The following is a 17,338-nucleotide window of genomic DNA, read 5'->3' on the forward strand; positions in this document are numbered from 1 at the left end:
AACAACTTGACTAATTTTGATGCAAATTATCTGCCTGACTGCCTTGTTTTCTTAAGTTTTGCATCCTACCTAAGATTGATGTCCATTTTTGTCATCCTCTATCTTACTTAATTCTCTCTCTCAGTGCGTAATAGTAAATTGAGCGTGTGTAAGTAGTAGTGCAAGGTCTCTTTAAGGGAAGGGGGAGTGTAAGAAAAAGCGATACCAAAAAAAGAAAACGAGAGGGAGAGAGAGAGAAGGAGAGAGAGTGAGAGAGAAGGAGAGAGAGGAAAGGAAATGAATAGAAGGCACGAGAAGCACCTACCATGACCAAGTGTGCTGTAAATGTAGGACACACATCCGAGCCTCGGAGCGGCGTCACATCGGGACACTTGGGCATCATGTTCGGACTGGCATCTCGGCAAAAACGCCATCCTCCTTCCGAGCATGTCAACTGTCACCCGGGGAAAGACAGCCTCTTCTGCCGTGCCTCTAAATTTCATCACATCTTTCCGCGATTATCAATGGTAGGCATTGCGTAATTGCCAGCCCCTCCCCCTTCCCTTTTATTCTTATTTGTATTTTTTGACATTGCCCCCCACCTGCGCCCTGCTGCTTCTTGGACAAAGCTCGATTTTTTTGCGTTTCATCTGCCCGGAGGATGCGCTTTTCCCTGCCGAAAAGGACTCATTGAACGGGGCTGTATGATGCGCGTGAGGCCAGCGGTGAACGTGTGCTGCATTCACGGACGTTGGACACAGGGAAACTTGGTCTGCCAAGCGGTTCAGGAAACATCCAGCGGGTTCCTCCACCTGAACTGCGGCTTTATCTGCGCCCCTGTCCCTCCTTGCCGCCGCAGGAGCATGCTGCCGGCGTGAAGAAGGGATGAGGCCGCGTACGGGGACTCCAGCGGGCCACAGCTGCGGCCTCCTTCTTACCACAGCCGGCGGCAGCGACGCTACGGCAGGACCCGCGAACGCAACATTGCCACCTTCACATCATCAGCATCTTTGGTAGGCTACTTGTCGCTCTCATCCGTCGATTGCATGAAAAAGAAGAACAGAAGACAGAAGGGGGGGAGAAATGTGCATAATGCGCGTGCATGTGCGTGTGAGAAAAAAGGGGCGGGGGGGGCACATTCACGCGCGATGCTATGACTACATCCATCCGTCGTCATGGCAACCATATCCTGTTAATGGATGTCGTTTTTTTCCCCTTCTCCTCATCGCTCTTCATCAGTGTTGGGCACTTTACGGTAAAACAAAGTCATTCGTAACCGTTAATAGTTACCTTATTTAAAAAGTAAGTGTGATACCTCGACAGATTACTGAGATCCAAAAGTAGCGTGTTACTCTGAAAGTAGCTATCTTCTTACAAATTACGACGAATACTTAAATTGAAACTGAGACTCTAAAACTGTTTAAAAATAGCCACACATCAAAAGAAATAGAAGAAAATGTGGACACCAACCCGAGGAAGCGATGAAGCCTTCAAATTCCTTGGCTTGAGTAATCTTGAGATCTTGCAAACTAACAGTTGAGACACTCCATATCCATGTTGTCTTCTTTCTTCAATCCACTCAAATATTTCCTTTTCGATTTCTGGATAATGTTCAAGAGGTTTTCTTTTTTTCTAAAAGGATGGTGTATTCCAAAAACATTTTTACAAATAGGTAGATGGAGGTTCATTATTCTTACCATAAGTTCTGTGCTCACATTTGCCCCACTGATTTTGTTCCTGTATAAACTATGGGCCCCCCCACGTGCTGCCCACTATGTGCTTCTAGTGACACAAGATCAAATACACATGTGCATATAAACTGACACCCTGATTTCAGTATTTTCTAGTTCTAAATATGGCTTAATAATGATACTGATATCTATAACTTTCTTTATCAAAGATACCTTGCACTAGAGCACAGCATTTGGCCAAATTTTATATGTAGTACTGATACTTGCCCATAATAATAATAAAAATTATTAATGATAATCGATGAGTACCTATACCAAGTACAGTATCTGTATTATTCTGATCCGATCCCAGCCTTTTAAAACTATCAATTAAGTGACAGTGCGTGATATTGTATTCCCTTTCGTGGCCATTTAATTATCAGGATGTAGAGAATTAGAGGAATATGATTTTTAAATTAGAATAAGCTGGGATTTAAACATATTTCTTTAGAAATATCAGCTCTTGTTTTGCAGAGCAAAAGGAATTTTATATACTAGCGGTATCAGTATCTTGTAATCAATATCAAGAGTTACTTGGGAGTTAAATATTGTTATTATTCTGAGAAAATGTGGTACACTGGTTACCATTATTAGACAACCGATACCAGTTACTTGTATTACCAGCCTTTTAGAATATATCAGTATTTGCGATGGTGGGCAATTACGAAAAGGTTTGTGTAAATACTGACTTCTATAGAGAACTATTCATAATATCAATATTTTCATGTTTATTAACATGTTCCTTATATCCCCTGATTAAATGTCGGGAACCCTCTCAGGATGGAGTGGAAGCACAATGCAGAACCACAGATTAGTACAATCAGACTGTTATCCTTTGTTAGGGCAGTGTTTGTCACAAAATAAGGCAGTCAGTGAGGAAATAATGTCCAAGGCACCAGAGTCCAACAAGCGTTACAAAACAAACAGGCAAAATGTTCGGCGATCCAGTGAGTCCAAGCAGCAAAGTAGACAGTCCAAAAGCTCATGAGGCTGTATTTAAAGGTGGTAGGTCAGGCAGGGGTTCGGTACACTGGGTAGACTAGAGCGCTGTGACAAGGGTACTTTAAACATGACGAGGAAGACAAAAAACTTGCAAGGAACCAAAGGGGACACACTACTAATAATAAATAAAAAAAAAAGGTAAGGCCGAGCGAGTGAAATTGGGAGAGAGAGAGAGGGAACATACTGATAAGCAGAACTCAGATTGCGGGATTGTGACAGGTAGACTTAAGAACCCAGTTCCACCTAAAGAAAAACAACTCTGAAGTTTGATGTCTTTACTGTTTTGTTGTCAAACATGATACCTCAGGGGTGGGAGATGAACTTGAGACAAATGCAGAGTTGATGGGACGTGCTGATACTTTATTTAATAAAGATATCACATTACAAACAAGCGTCAAACAATGAGGATTTCACATTTTTATGAAACAGGAGGGCAGGGCCCTTAACTTGAGGATCATTCCTCCTACACTCAGTGATTATGGACTCTGATTAGACAATATTAAGGCCACATATGATACAATCATCTGACACAGACTGTCTGTTCAAAACGTCTTCGTGGGTCAACTTTTTGGAGTTTTTAGGACCTGTTTGGCATGTCATGTTTCCTAACGCTTCAACATGATACGCAGTCCAGAAAAAAAACAAATACAATTACATACACCTACAGGATCTGCATTGTTGACCCATGTGTGATTTTGGCAAAAAAAAACTTCAAGTGTGTTCTCATTGGACCACCATAAGTTTGACTTTGTCTAAGATTTCCAAAGATTGTTTTAAAAAGTGGTTGTTAGTTTTCCCTCTATGGTAAAGCTTCAATCTTGTCCTTTTCGTAGGTCATCCGGCAGATCCAGGAGCATGAGCAGAACTTTGAGCTGCGGGAGCAGATGTCAGGCTATAAGCGCATGCGGCGGCAGCACCAGAAGCAGCTGATCGCTCTGGAGAACAGGCTCAAGGCCGAGATGGACGAGCACAGGCTCAGGCTGCATAAGGAGTTGGAGACGCAGGCCAACAACACTTACATTGAGCTGGAACGGCTGGCCAAGCGCCACGCCTCTCAGACTGACAAAGAGGTGTGTGCTTGCTAGCCGAATCATTACCATTGAAAGCAGCGATAGGCGGTAGGCTAGGCACTAGCTCTTATTCACTAATAAGGTAAGCAGCAAAATTACCAGTGTGAGCACAGCAACAGGTCCGAATGCTATACACACCCCAAGGTATATGGAAAATGCTTTAAAGTATCATTACCGTGTAAATGTTTACGTTTTTGTGGTTGCACCAGAATTATTGTGAGTTCAATTGAAGACTTATTGTAAGGGGTCGCAAACCTAAAACCTTGGGTAGCCTGCCAACCAGTTCTGAAAATAACTCCCCAGAAGTGAGGTTCGGTGAGGTTCATGTCTGGTGATGCAAAGTCATATTTACAAACTGTCCGTGGTGAAGTTCTGAGGTCAAGGGTTCAAATCCAGCTACCAGCCTTTGAAATGAAATGAAATGAAATGATCTGCATTTATATAGCGCTTTTCAAGTCAATGACTTCCCAAAGCGCTTTACATTGTGCTTCACATTTCCCAATAGCGGCCGTGATCTGTGCAGCCATGTAAGGCGCTAACCTGCTTATTGGGGGTATTGGGGGTTCAGTGTCTTACCCAAGGACACTTCGACAAGTAACACGGACAAGCCGGGATTCGAACTGGGATCCCTTAATCCTAAAACGATCGCTCTACCTCCTGAGCTACTGCCGCCCCTTTCTGTGCAGAGTTTGTATGTTCTCCCCATACTTGCGTGAATTTTTGCCCGGCATTCCGGTTTCCTCCCACATTCCAAAAACTTGCATTTGAGGTTAATTGGCCAGTCCAAATTGTCCCTAGGTGTGCATGAGCGAGAGAGTTGTCTGTCACTGTGTGCCCTGCGACTGGTTGGCAACCAGTTCTGGGTGTCCCCAGCCCACTGTCCGAAGATAGCTGGCAGAGCAAGAAATATAGACTGTAGCATTTAAAAAATTGTTTTATTTTTTTGAGTAAGCCTATCAATTATACATGTGATAATCGAGCCCTTTTAAGCGCCACCTCTGATCATAACTTAGTAATAACGTAATAGTTACATAGTAGTAGCACATAGACAGTTATACTGTATCAAATATAAATGTGTTTAAAACTGGTAGCCATTTGCACATATCATGGACAAAGAAGAAATTCTCAGCTTCAAAAAGGTTAGGGACCACTGCTTGTGGTAGCGCTCATTATTTTACCTTCAAGTTTCACATAGTTAAGGAAATTTACTCTGACAGTAGAAATTTTCACAGTCACAGTTTCAGTTTTCTTTCATCCAACAGTGGAAATTTGACTCTGACAGGTTTGATGAGCGTTTTGTCGTGAACCTTGTCCGCCTTGTAGTACTGCTTGTCTCAGCCAAGACCCATGAAAATGTTGTTGCTTCAGATGAAGTCGGTAGCTTCGGAGGAGCGTCGCATTCAGCAGCAGATCGCGGCTCAGCAGAAGAAGGAGCTTACCTCCTTCCTGGAGAGCCAGAAGCGAGAGTACAGACTCTGCAAGGACAAAATCAAAGAAGTATGAAAACACCCACCACACAAGACAATCCGTGTTATCTTCTGTTATCCTCAAAGTTCTGAAAGTCTACATATCACACTTGCCAACATTACGATTGTCTGAAGGATCTTATTTCCCTGTTCCAGGAAATGAGTGAGGATCCCTGCACCCCAAAAGAGGAAAAGCTAGAGCGGCTGTCGAGGCACAAGGAGAACATTCAGCGCTCGCAGGCCGAGGAGGAGGCCGACCTGCTGGCGCAGCAGCGACTCGTCTACGAGCGAAGTTGCCGGTCGCTCAAACGAAGAAGTCTGCTAAGGAAGCACGACTTTGAGCAGGAGCAATTTAGAGAGGTGAAAACAGCCGTCTTGCGTTACAGCAGTATTTCTCACGTTTCTCAAATAGTTGTTGTTCCTCCTTGGATGCTATGTCAGTGGGGATGCGTTTGACCCGGGGGAACTTTGTTTCACCTAACTGTCGAAGAATAAAGTGCAATTGGACCGCCACTACATTAGAGGGCAATAGCACTCTCATTGGCAAAGTGTGCTCTCCTTGGTGAAGGAGTTGTTCGTATTGCAAATAAGACAGAGTTCAACCTGTAGACAGTAAGTATAACAAACCCTCAAGTTACACCATGAAAAAATATTTGAGAAATAAGAAGACAGGCAAAGAGATATACAGATAATGACAAAAAAAGTCTCCCCCTGAAAGACAAAACGAGGGAATATGACAAATCATATGTAGAGCCTGAGACGAGGAAAGACCAGTGTGCTTACTATTTCTAAAAATGTTGGTAGCAGACAGCATAAAGCCAAAAAAATAATTCAAATACATTGCACTGCAAGAGGTTTTCTTCTCCCTAGGCACGACAGAAAATAATTAAGAACCACTGCTTTACATTGACACGCTGGAGTGGAAGGGCTGCTTGTTTGTCTATCAGAACATCTGAGGGATTGGCAGTAATAGCCATAAGGGCAAAATATTCCAATTTTTATTCTCAGTGAAAGCCACACCGTATGCTTTAAGACAAAATTCAGCAAAACTGCCAATCCTGACTCTCTAATTCTTTAGTGCATTTTATGTCACTGTGTGACATTTGATCCATACAATTATTATCTGCACCTCAGTAGGGTATTGGGAATGCTGGTTGAGAGCTAGTTGCAGGGCACACAGAAACAGACGACTCGCTCATTCCCACCTTAAGACAATTTGGACCGGCAAATTAACCTGAAATGCATGTTTTTGTAATGGGGGAGGAAACCCACAAGGAGAGCATCCAAACTCCGCACAGGAAGCCTGGTAGCTGGATTTAAACTCATCACCTTCCAACTGTGCTGTGGACGCGCTAACCACTCAGCCGCAATGCCTCCCGAGATGATTTCATAAAATCAAATAAATGACAATAGTGCCATAGTCTGTCTTCTATCTTGATACTTAAAATATGTCTCCCTTCCACAGTTACCTTATTTTCCGCACTATAAGGCACACAGGAATATCGTTATTTTCAAATAGTTTTTTGTCATACATTTTTCCTATATAAGGCACAATTGAATTTAAACTATGGTAAGAGCTAATTTAGTTATCTTTGTATTGTGTATAACCATTGTGCATTGTACATACATAAGGTATATTTTGGTGAAATGATTGATCAGTCAAAAAATACTGCTGATCAAGATCACATTAAATTGTATGCATCAGGATTTGAACCTGGGTTGCAATGGTGAGGCGCCCAAGACCTTACTTCTGGACCACCAATGATATAGACATCCCTCCACAAAGCATTCGATTTTATTTTAATCTATTTTTACTAATTGTGCCGGAAACAAATCTTAGCGAATGAAGAAAACAAGAAGTCGCCCTGAAACATATTTAAAAAATGCAAAAAAGCATGACAATGGAAACAACTCTTTAATGTATCTTGTGATGAATCAGACTTTGCATTTATTTACGGGTATATGTTTCAGGACGACTTTTTGTTTTCTCTTTTGTCTAACAATTGTTTTTGGCACCGTCAAAATTGGGTGATAATGAGATAAAACCTGATGCCATTTCATATGATACCTGTATTACTGATGGCGTAGTGGTTTGGTTTCCGCACTATCACTGCTATTACCTGGGTTGGATTGCTGTGGCTTATAATGTTTTGTGATTTTGGTCAGTGACATGTTTCAATGAATAAATTATTGCACAAAAGCGGAAGTATACGGTACAACAGTAACGCACACGTATAAATACCGTATGCATTTCCAATCTTCTCCACCATATTTTGTGGTGTACAAGGCGCACCAGTTTATAGGGCGCACTTTCAAGTTTCCAGCATATTTGGGATTTTTAGGTGTGCCCTGTAGTCCACAAAATGCAGTAGTAGTGAATCAGTTTCCTTTTTCTTTTATCCAAGGTGTGTCATTTTTTACCCCAGAGTGTACACATCTCCCGCTTCTACCCCACCTCCCCCTTCTCCTCTCTCCTCACCTCCAACGTGACGTCTCCCCAAATGCCCACCAACCTTCTAGGAGCTGAACAAGAAAAGGAGCCAGAAGGAGATGGAGCACGCACTGATGATCCGCCAAGACGAGGCCACGCAGGATCTGGAGCAGCGGCAGCTTCAAATGCTCCACAAACTCCGCATGGAACTCATGCGATTGCAGCACCAAACCGAGCTGGAGAACCAGGAAGAGTACAACAACCGCAGGCAGCGCGAACTCCTGCGGAAACATGCCCTGGAGCACCGGCAGCAGCCCAGAGACCTGAAGGTCATCCTTCTTTGCCTTCTCAGTTTAGAAATTAAACAAAAACACAAAACAAAGGTTGGGAAAACAACTGAATTTACGCTCAGAACAGGTACCTGAAAAAGAAAATATAATATTGAACCATGAGTGATATCAGAAAAAAATAATTGGTAAAACTGAAAAATGTTCATATAAAAATGCTAATAAACCTCCGCTATCTTTGGAACCCGGCCTGGAAAAAGCAAACGGTAAAGTGTATGCAGTATATAACATTCATTCATATTCAAATTCATATTACTATTCACATTAATCATCTCCAAACGGAAGAGCAGCTTCAGCGAAAGACTGCTGTCACAGTTTTGTTCCACGGACAGACTGAGGAGATCATTTCTTCCTCATGCCACGAGGCTCTTTAACTCAACCCGGGGGAGTAAAAGCTCACATTAAACCACACCCCCACATTGTATATTACCCTATTTTAATTACAGTGTGTATTTTATGTAGCACTATTTAGATACTCTATATCAACACGTTACATCTGGGTATTGGGTGTTTATGTATTATATTCCTTTTACTTTATTATTGTTTTATTTTCAACACAAGGGTACTGCTGAAAGTGTGAATTTCCCTACGGGGATGAATAAAGTATCTATCGATCGATCTATCTATCTATCTATCTATCTATCTATCTATCTATCTATCTATCTATCTATCTATCTATCTATCTATCTATCTATCTATCTATCTATCTATCTATCTATCTATCTATCTATCTATCTATCTATCTATCTATCTATCTATCTATCTATCTATCTATCTATCTATCTATCTAGCTATCTATCTATCTATCTATCTATCTATCTATCTATCTATCTTTTTATCTATCTATCTATCTATCTATCTATCTATCTATCTATCTATCTATCTATCTATCTATCTATCTATCTATCTATCTATCTTTTTATCTATCTATCTATCTATCTATCTATCTATCTATCTATCTATCTATCTATCTATCTATCTATCTATCTATCTATCTATCTATCTATCTATCTATCTATCTATCTATCTATCTATCTATCTATCTATCTATCTATCTATCTATATCTAAGTGATTTATAGCTCTTGGAAAAAAGTTATATTTATATATAGAAATAAGATTAATTCTATACCTTGTTCAAGGAACTGTACAGAATTTCGAACTTTGTTCCTCAATCATCCAATGGACCGCTTCCGGCCCACTGGCCATATGTTTGACATACATTCTTTAGAAAAAAATTGCACAATATCATCAAATTATATAACAATGACACTCTATTTTACAAATGAATGATCATAGTACATAATTGCCCGTAACGTAACAAGTCGTTTCTGTGTTTTCAAAGAGTCGTTTGGTTTATTTTTTTTTCATTAATGCCCTTTTATAGTCAACATTTTTTAAAAACAAATGAAGAAAAAAACCCTCCCAACCTTTGTACGTCACAAATAATCAGTACACTTTGGATTTGGATTATTTTGACTCCATTGCAACAGAATTTTTGTCTCCACGGTCTGATCCATCCTTAGACAGTGGAGTTGCAGATCAAGAAGCAGTTCCAGGACACCTGCAAGGTCCAGAACAAGCAGTACAAAGCCCTACGAAACCACCAGCTTGAGGTCTCGCCCAAAGGGGAGCACAAGAGTCTCTTAAAGGAGCTGAAGGAGGAGCAGACCCGCAAGCTAGCTGTGCTAGCCGAACAGTACGAGCACTCCATCAACCAGATGATGGCCTCGCAAGCGGTACGCATCACACGCATGTCAATGTAATAATGGAAGACAGTGACATGCAGAGAGGTTTGTGTCTGCTAACAGTCAGATTTACAAATAAATTACCATACATCTTATTCACCATTTGATTGGCAGAGCAGGACAGCGATTTACAAACAGTAGCATAGAAAACACGTTTTATTGTCTTACTCTAATAAATGTAGTCTGTGCGCTGTTCCTTGGAAGAAGAGCCTTGATAGAAAGGTAATCCTCCATTATGAAAAAAAAAAAGCCCATGCAACAAGATACAAATAACTTGATGGCTTGACATGCTGTTAGATAGCTAATACAACTACTAATTCTATTGTTTGGGGCTGAGGTATGCCCCAAATCCGAATTCTTGGTCTCACTGTTGCCCACTGCCATTAGCCAACAGAATTGCGTTTCTCACTCTACATTTGGTAACACTCAGCACAGTAATACGTTACGTGCCGATCCCTTTGAATAGAAGCATAAATAGATAGGTACTCTTTGATCATGAGAGATAGTCCATGCAATGAGTAGAAAATTACTACTGTTAGCTTTTAAATACTATGATTACTCATATTGTTTGGGGCTCAGGTGAGGTTCAAATCATATTACTGCAGACTTCTTCTTGGCTCTTGGAGTCACAAGTAAACTGGCATTTACTGAGTGGAGGCTCCTTGCAGGAACATAAGGGGAAACCAAATCAGAGAGATAGGTGGGCGCAATTTCATGTTAGTAAAGGACCCTATGGTCACATCTTAAGCGGACTGGGAGCCAGTGCAAGTTAGCTAATTTTGAAATAATGAAGTAATTAAAGATATTTGTTCTTTTACTGGTTTTACCTAATTTTGATGGAGGGACTACTGTTCATTGGATAGGCTCATACCAGAAATATTTTTAATCAATTTGATAATGAATGAATTAAAATTTGATGATCCCTTCCTTTGAAACCAAATCACTGTCAATTTACTTTATGTATTATTTCGCCACAGTAAGAAGCAACAATTTCACAGCAAATTATCACATGTCAAAGCAAAAACAAAATGGAATCAACCTCACTAACAACTAATTCACTTTTGACCAAGGGTGGACAAATCGATCGAAATATCAATATTATCGCTGCAGAGCAACTACTTGGATCGGATTAATACTATTGTCTTGGGATCAATAATGCCCTCTCGTTTAAATGAATACTATAATAAAGAAGTTAGTGGGTCGCACGATTATACATAATGTACTTACATACATACATACATACATGCATATGGTACAAACATACGGTACATATATACTGTACATACATACGGTACAAACATACGGTACGTACGCACGTACTGTACATACATATGGCACATACATACGGTACATATATACCTGGGATACATACATACATGCATACATACTGTACATACACACGGTGCATACATACGGTACATACATACATACTGTACATACACACAGTACATACATACGGTACATACATACATACATACATACATACTGTACATACATGCTCTACATACATATGGTACATAGAAACTGTACATACATATGATACATACATACATATGGTACATACATACTGCAGGATTGCTGAAAGAGGGTTGTGAAAAATGTATGATCTAGTACACATGGAAGTATTGTCTCAACCAATCAAAAATGTCAATAAAACACTTAAACAGGCTAGAACAATAGACTTCTCAAATCTTATTTCTGAAAACAAAAATAACCCCAAATTTCTTTCCTCCACCTCTGAACTTTTAACTAAAGCTGATTTTAAAAAGTTCCCACTGGAGCCGACGAATGCTCTGAGTGGGGACTTTGCCGACCACTCCGGAAGTAAAATTAGGTTGAGCCTTCAAGCCCATCAGAATGTAAGATCTACAATAGCTGGACAATCGATTTTACCTGAGGAAACTCTGGAAAGTTTTGCCTTGGTATCAACCAAGGACTCTTGGTCGAGTTTTCTCCAAAGTCAACCCAACAACCCGACTTTTAGATCCAATTCCCACATCTCTTTTAAGGACATTTTATGGATTCTTCGAGGAACAGATTATAAATATAGTGGACTGCTCTCACCAGACCGGGAATTTTAGTGTCTTTTTGAATGCTAAATGTTTTTATAAAGCACTTTGAGTGGCAATTTCTTTGGCCTGAAAACGCTTTGGAAATAAATTTGATATGATTTGATACTACATACCAACATACATAGGACATTTTATGTTATTTTACATTGAATGCTTTTATTCAGCACTTTGAGTTACAATTTGTTGACTGAAAAGTATATACAGCTCTACAAATACTTTTTAAATGAATTTGATTAGATTTCGCTGTTCCCACACAGATGAGGTTGGAGGCGGAGCAAGAGTCAGAGTGCGAGGCTCTGAAGCAGCAGCTGAAGCAGGAGATGGAGCTGCTGGACGCTTACCAGAGCAAAACCAAGTCCCAAATGGAGACTCAACACGAGCGAGAGCTGCAGAAACTTGAGCAGAAGGTTTCCATACGCAGGGCACATCTAGAGCAAAAGGTAGGTGATGAGTTTGGTCCACTGTTGCTGGGGAGATTGCCTTTGAAAGAAACTCTGATTGGCAAACGAAAATTTGTTTATCCGACAAACAAATTATTTTCAACGATGCAACTGCCCCATAGGACAGGCAGGACTCATTATTTAGATCAGTTGTCTTCTACCTCTTATCTGCATTGTGCCCCCTGTGGTGACATGTGGTTGAGGTAAAACATCAATCATTATGTTCAGGTTTGGACTGGGGCATGCTCCCCTCTTGCTGCCTTTTATTTAATGATCTACCTTTCTTTATCGAGGATTGGCGCACTGCCACATCAAACTTGTCAATGGCCAAAATCACCCTTCTTCCTCTCTCTTCCTCACAAAAAAATATGAAAATTCAGGTTTGCTCTAGGCTCGGCCGTTTAAATAAAGTTAATTGACCGAGTTCGGGCTGGTTTGGGCTTTTATGCGTTGGCTGGATTTTTTTTTAGTCAGATTTACAAATAAATTAACATCTTATTAATCAAAACTCATAAATAAAGTCTATGACTTTTTAAAATAAAAGCTCCAATAGGTAATTAAGATGAAAATGGGAGAAAACTTACTGGATGGCTTGACTTGCTGTTAGCTTGCCAGTACTCTCAATCATTCTATTCTTTGGGGCTGAGGTGTGCACCAAATCAGAATACTATTGCCCCCTGCCTCGAGGCGAGGTAATTGTCTGCCTCACTCTGCATCTACTGGCGCTCAGCACATATATTAGATAGCAATTGTATTACTAATTCAGCAATATAGAAAAAAGACTTCTGAAAATTGAATGAGATAGTTGAATGAGAAAGAGTTTATGATTCCACAATGACAGCCTCACTTGCCTCCCCTGACTGCAAATCTCCCAGATATTTTTGGGTTGGGAATGATCCAACTATTAGGAACATCATTTTACCAATGATAAATGTTTATACATTTTTATTGACCTCTATGATAAGTGATAATATCTCTAATATAAATATCTCTCAATGTCACAATTATCCCTCCATCATTAAATGATAAAAATACTTTTGAATGGCTGGACTCGCCCTTAAGATTTGTAGTTTTCTATTTTTGGGGGAGTAGTTCACAGAATCACTTTGTTTTCCATGGTTGTTTAAATTCCAATTTCATGTATTTTAGGGTTATTTAACATGGATGTCAATGGAAGGAGACAAAGAGGAAGGCCACGATTGACGTGGATGGATGGTGTTATGAGTGCACTGCAGGAAAGAGGTCTAAATATAGTGGAAGCTAAAGCTCTTGTTGTAGGAATGCGTGGAGAGGTGTTGTAAAAGGATAGTGAGATGTTTAGACGTGTTCTAAGGGATGGACAGGGCACCTATATGATGCGGCAGGGGTAAACCAGTAAAAGCTATCGGGCCCTGCTGTTGAAAAAAAGAGTGTGTTGTGTCACCTTGAGCCGATAGACACGGCCGCTTTCTTGTGTTCATCTGGAGGGATGAAAGTATGACCAACTTGGGTGCCGAGGTGCTTAACTGGTTTGGGTGATTGGGCATTTGGGTTGGCCATGGTCCAAAAAATTTTGTGTGTGATTTTTTTTTTGCTACTTTTTTCCTTGTTTCTTTTTGTTTTTGTGTATGTGTTTGTCTTGCTGTTGGTCACCCCTCTTGAGGGATATGACCAAGGTAGATAGATGGATAGATGGATAGATAGATAGATAGATAGATAGATAGATAGATAGATAGATAGATAGATAGATAGATAGATAGATAGATAGATAGATAGATAGATAGATAGATAGATAGATAGATAGATAGATAGATAGATAGATAGATAGATAGATAGATAGATAGATGGATAGATAGATAGATAGATAGATAGATAGATAGATAGATAGATAGATAGATAGATAGAAACCTTGCAAAGGGCTATATAGCAAATATGAAAAAATAGGCAGTTTGGTCTCCTTATTTCCTTATGCTTTTTAGCACTCATTTTCAGTTGTGAGACCCAATACAGCTTCATGTAGTGATCAAATAATACAAACTGTCCCTTTATAATGACCTAATTTTATGTTTTTTTTTCAGTTTGTTTTTGTTTTGTTTTTAAGGGTTGGTTGGGGTTGATGCATGGTAAATTAGCCCTGAAGATTTTTAGTTTGCTATTTTTGGGGAGCAGTTCACAAAAAAAAAAACATTTTCCAAGGTTGCCTTCAAGTACCAACACGTGTATGTGTTTGCAGATAGAAGAGGAGCTTTTGGCTTTGCAGAAGGATCGCAGCGAAAGGATCAAAACTCTGCTGGAGCGTCAGGAACGAGAGATTTTGTCCTTTGACAGCGAGACTCGAATCCTGGGCTTCGGTAGTCTGGGATCTTTGGACTTGTTCCTGAAGGACGACAGATGAAAGTGGACCAGAGGACATCTTTTGTCTTCGTTTTCCTTCGTCGGATAATTCTGGCAGCGGCGGAGAACTGAATTCAAGGCCACCAAATGCCAGAATCCTCAAAGACCATACCAGTCCATGTTGGAATTATTGCTCCTCGTCTCAGTTTTTGGTATGAAGTGAACATTTCAGGATATTTTGGGCTAAAATAGGCATTTCGATATATCCCGGAAGAACCTAATTGTGTGTATGTGTGTGTGTGTGTATTTGTGTGAGTAGAGCAGGGGTGGGCAAAGTATGGCTTGTGGGTCACCTTGGCTAAATCAGTTTTTTGGATCCAGACCGATGTTTAAGCAACACTGATGTATTGATTAGTGCATTATTTTAGCCCGGGGGTCGGCAACAAGCAGCTCTGGAGACTCATGCGGTTCTTATGCGCTCCCTCGGGGTTCCCTAGCCCTTTTTCGAAAATAATGGAAAATGAAATGTTTTTCATAGGAGACATGACACACATTCTTAATGTTTTCATATAATACAGTATGTGATGTCTTACTTCTAAGGCTTATATAAAGCTTTTATTTTTTTGCGGCTCCAGGCATTTACTATTATCTTTCAACATTTTGGGTTGCCAACCCCTGATTTAGCTAAATTATAATTCCAATTATTAAAGGGACACTGCATAATATTTGACGACTAGTTGTCCCTGGATCGTGTAGCGCAACCGAAAATGATTGCTACAAAGCACAAAGAAGAATACAAACTACAGAGACTTAAAGTAAACGAACCGCATCAATTTTCTCTCATTTTTTAATCCAGCCTTTTATATTTTTTGTTTTTTGTTCTTTTGTTTTGTTTTCTCTCTAGAAGAGCCTCATGTGGTGTGAGATATATATAAACCTACAAGTATCCTCTTTTATATGATATTTCATGAAATTTTGCTTATTATTAAACTCAATAGTGTTTTTAATGGATTAAGCTTTTACTCAATGACCACTAGGAAGTGCTAAATCACAATGACTCTTGAAATTTCTTGTTAATGGAGTGAAATCCAACCTCATTTTTGCATATTCTATGTGGTTTTAACACTTCAAAAACATTTTTAAAAAACATATTTTTCATGTTATATATTCATTTTTAAAATTTTTGATTTTCTCAGTAAATGATAAAACATTATAAAATATAATATGAACAAATTGATCTTAAACCTACTACTATTACTACACCTACTACTATTACTACTACTAATAATAAAACTAATACTAATAAAATAAAAATTATTTAGATTTTTATTAGGTAAAAAAGTCATTTATAAAATGTACAAAACTCCTAAACGTAACGGATGTATTTTTTGAAATAATCGTAAGTTGAGACATTAGTATTTTTTTTATTTAAAATGTGCCTCACCTAAAGGAATCTGACATGATTGTCCGCCATCTTGCTGCTAGGGGTACCCCCAAAACCCAAAACCTTGTGAAAGGCTGGGCAAAAAAAGAAAATTAAATTGTGCGTTTCGGTGACTATACGTCTCCGTAGTTTGTATTCTTCTTCATGCTTTTTAGCACTTGTTTTTGGCTGCACTTCACAATAAAGCGTCATCTTGTGGTCAAATACTACACGCTGTCCTTTTAAGCATTTTTACAAGTATAGTACAAAACCACCACTAATATTAATAGAATCTTGTTTTCTAAAATTAGAATAAAAAACCTTGAAATGAGGAAATATTTTGACATCTGCCAAATCATACAATTCTGTTCATTTTAAGGATTGCTTTTCTTATTGGAATTAAATCTAACTTACGGCATACATTGATCATCTCCCAATCCGACAAACTCTTCTATTTGTACAGTGCCTTGCAAAAGTATTGCCCCCCTGCCAAGATGTTTTTGAACTATTGCCATATATCATGCTTCAAAATCATAAAAGAAAAAACTCGAAATAATGCCTAATAATCAACAACGTGTCAGACACACTCGTGAAAAGAAACGAAATGTATTCAATATTTTATGTTATGCTAACGAAAATTCAAAAAGCAGGCGTTGCAAAAATATCGGCCCCAGTTGAGTTTATACTTTGAAAAACCTCCTTTTTTCAAAGTTTTGAACAGTATTTAGATCCATCCATCTTCCCATCAAATCTAACAATCTCTCCATCCCTGCTGAAGAAAAGCAACCCCAGAGGATGCTGCTGCCAACATCATGCTTGACAGTGGGGATGGTGTTTTCAGGGTGATGTGCAATGGTTTCCTAAAAAGTTCCATTTTGGTCTCATCTGACCGGAGCTCTTTGGTCCACATATTATTTGTGTCTTCAATGTGATTTCTTGCAAATAGCAAATGGGACTTTTTACTGTATTCATTCTGAAAGGGCTTTCTTCTTTCCATTCTTCCATCGAGGTCATCTTTATGCAGAGTACAACTTATAGTTGTCTTATGCACAGATTGTGCCACCTTAGCTGTGTATCCCATTCGATCATGAACCTCTAGGTTGCTTCTCTGATTAGTTTTCTCCTTGTTTGGGCCAAGTGTTTTGAGGGACAGCCAGGTCTTAGTAGGTTTGCATTGGTTTTACGCTCTCTATATCTTTACAGAATTGCTCGTACAGTGCTCTGGGAGATGTGTAAATCTTCTACATCCCATTCCTGCCTTGAACTTTCCCATAACCTTTTTCCCAGGCCTGCCTGGTGTGTTCTTTGCTCATGATGTC

General features: G+C 39.5%; 1 protein-coding gene across 1 annotated transcript; it reads left to right on the forward strand.

The window, feature by feature from the left end:
- Positions 1-245: 245 nt before the first annotated feature.
- taok3b (TAO kinase 3b) lies at positions 246-17,089 on the forward strand. Its single transcript, XM_088356206.1, has 8 exons — positions 246-992; positions 3,545-3,781; positions 5,150-5,278; positions 5,404-5,607; positions 7,768-8,007; positions 9,550-9,762; positions 12,101-12,283; positions 14,496-17,089. The coding sequence occupies exons 2-8, from the start codon at positions 3,596-3,598 to the stop codon at positions 14,655-14,657; spliced, it is 1,317 nt and encodes a 438-aa protein (XP_088212332.1). The 5' UTR covers positions 246-992; positions 3,545-3,595; the 3' UTR covers positions 14,658-17,089.
- Positions 17,090-17,338: the final 249 nt, after the last annotated feature.

This window comes from Urocampus carinirostris, chromosome 16, assembly GCF_059441175.1.
Source record: "Urocampus carinirostris isolate Australia breed hairy pipefish chromosome 16, RoL_Ucar_1.0, whole genome shotgun sequence".
Taxonomy (NCBI): Eukaryota; Metazoa; Chordata; class Actinopteri; order Syngnathiformes; family Syngnathidae; genus Urocampus; species Urocampus carinirostris.

Coding starts and splice junctions, on each gene's coding strand:
- taok3b (XM_088356206.1), top strand. CDS start 3,596: ATGTCAGGCTATAAGCGCATGCGGCGGCAGCACCAGAAGCAGCTGATC. Junction 3,782..5,149: donor CCTCTCAGACTGACAAAGAG/GTGTGTGCTTGC, acceptor TTGTTGCTTCAG/ATGAAGTCGGTAGCTTCGGA. Junction 12,284..14,495: donor GGGCACATCTAGAGCAAAAG/GTAGGTGATGAG, acceptor ATGTGTTTGCAG/ATAGAAGAGGAGCTTTTGGC.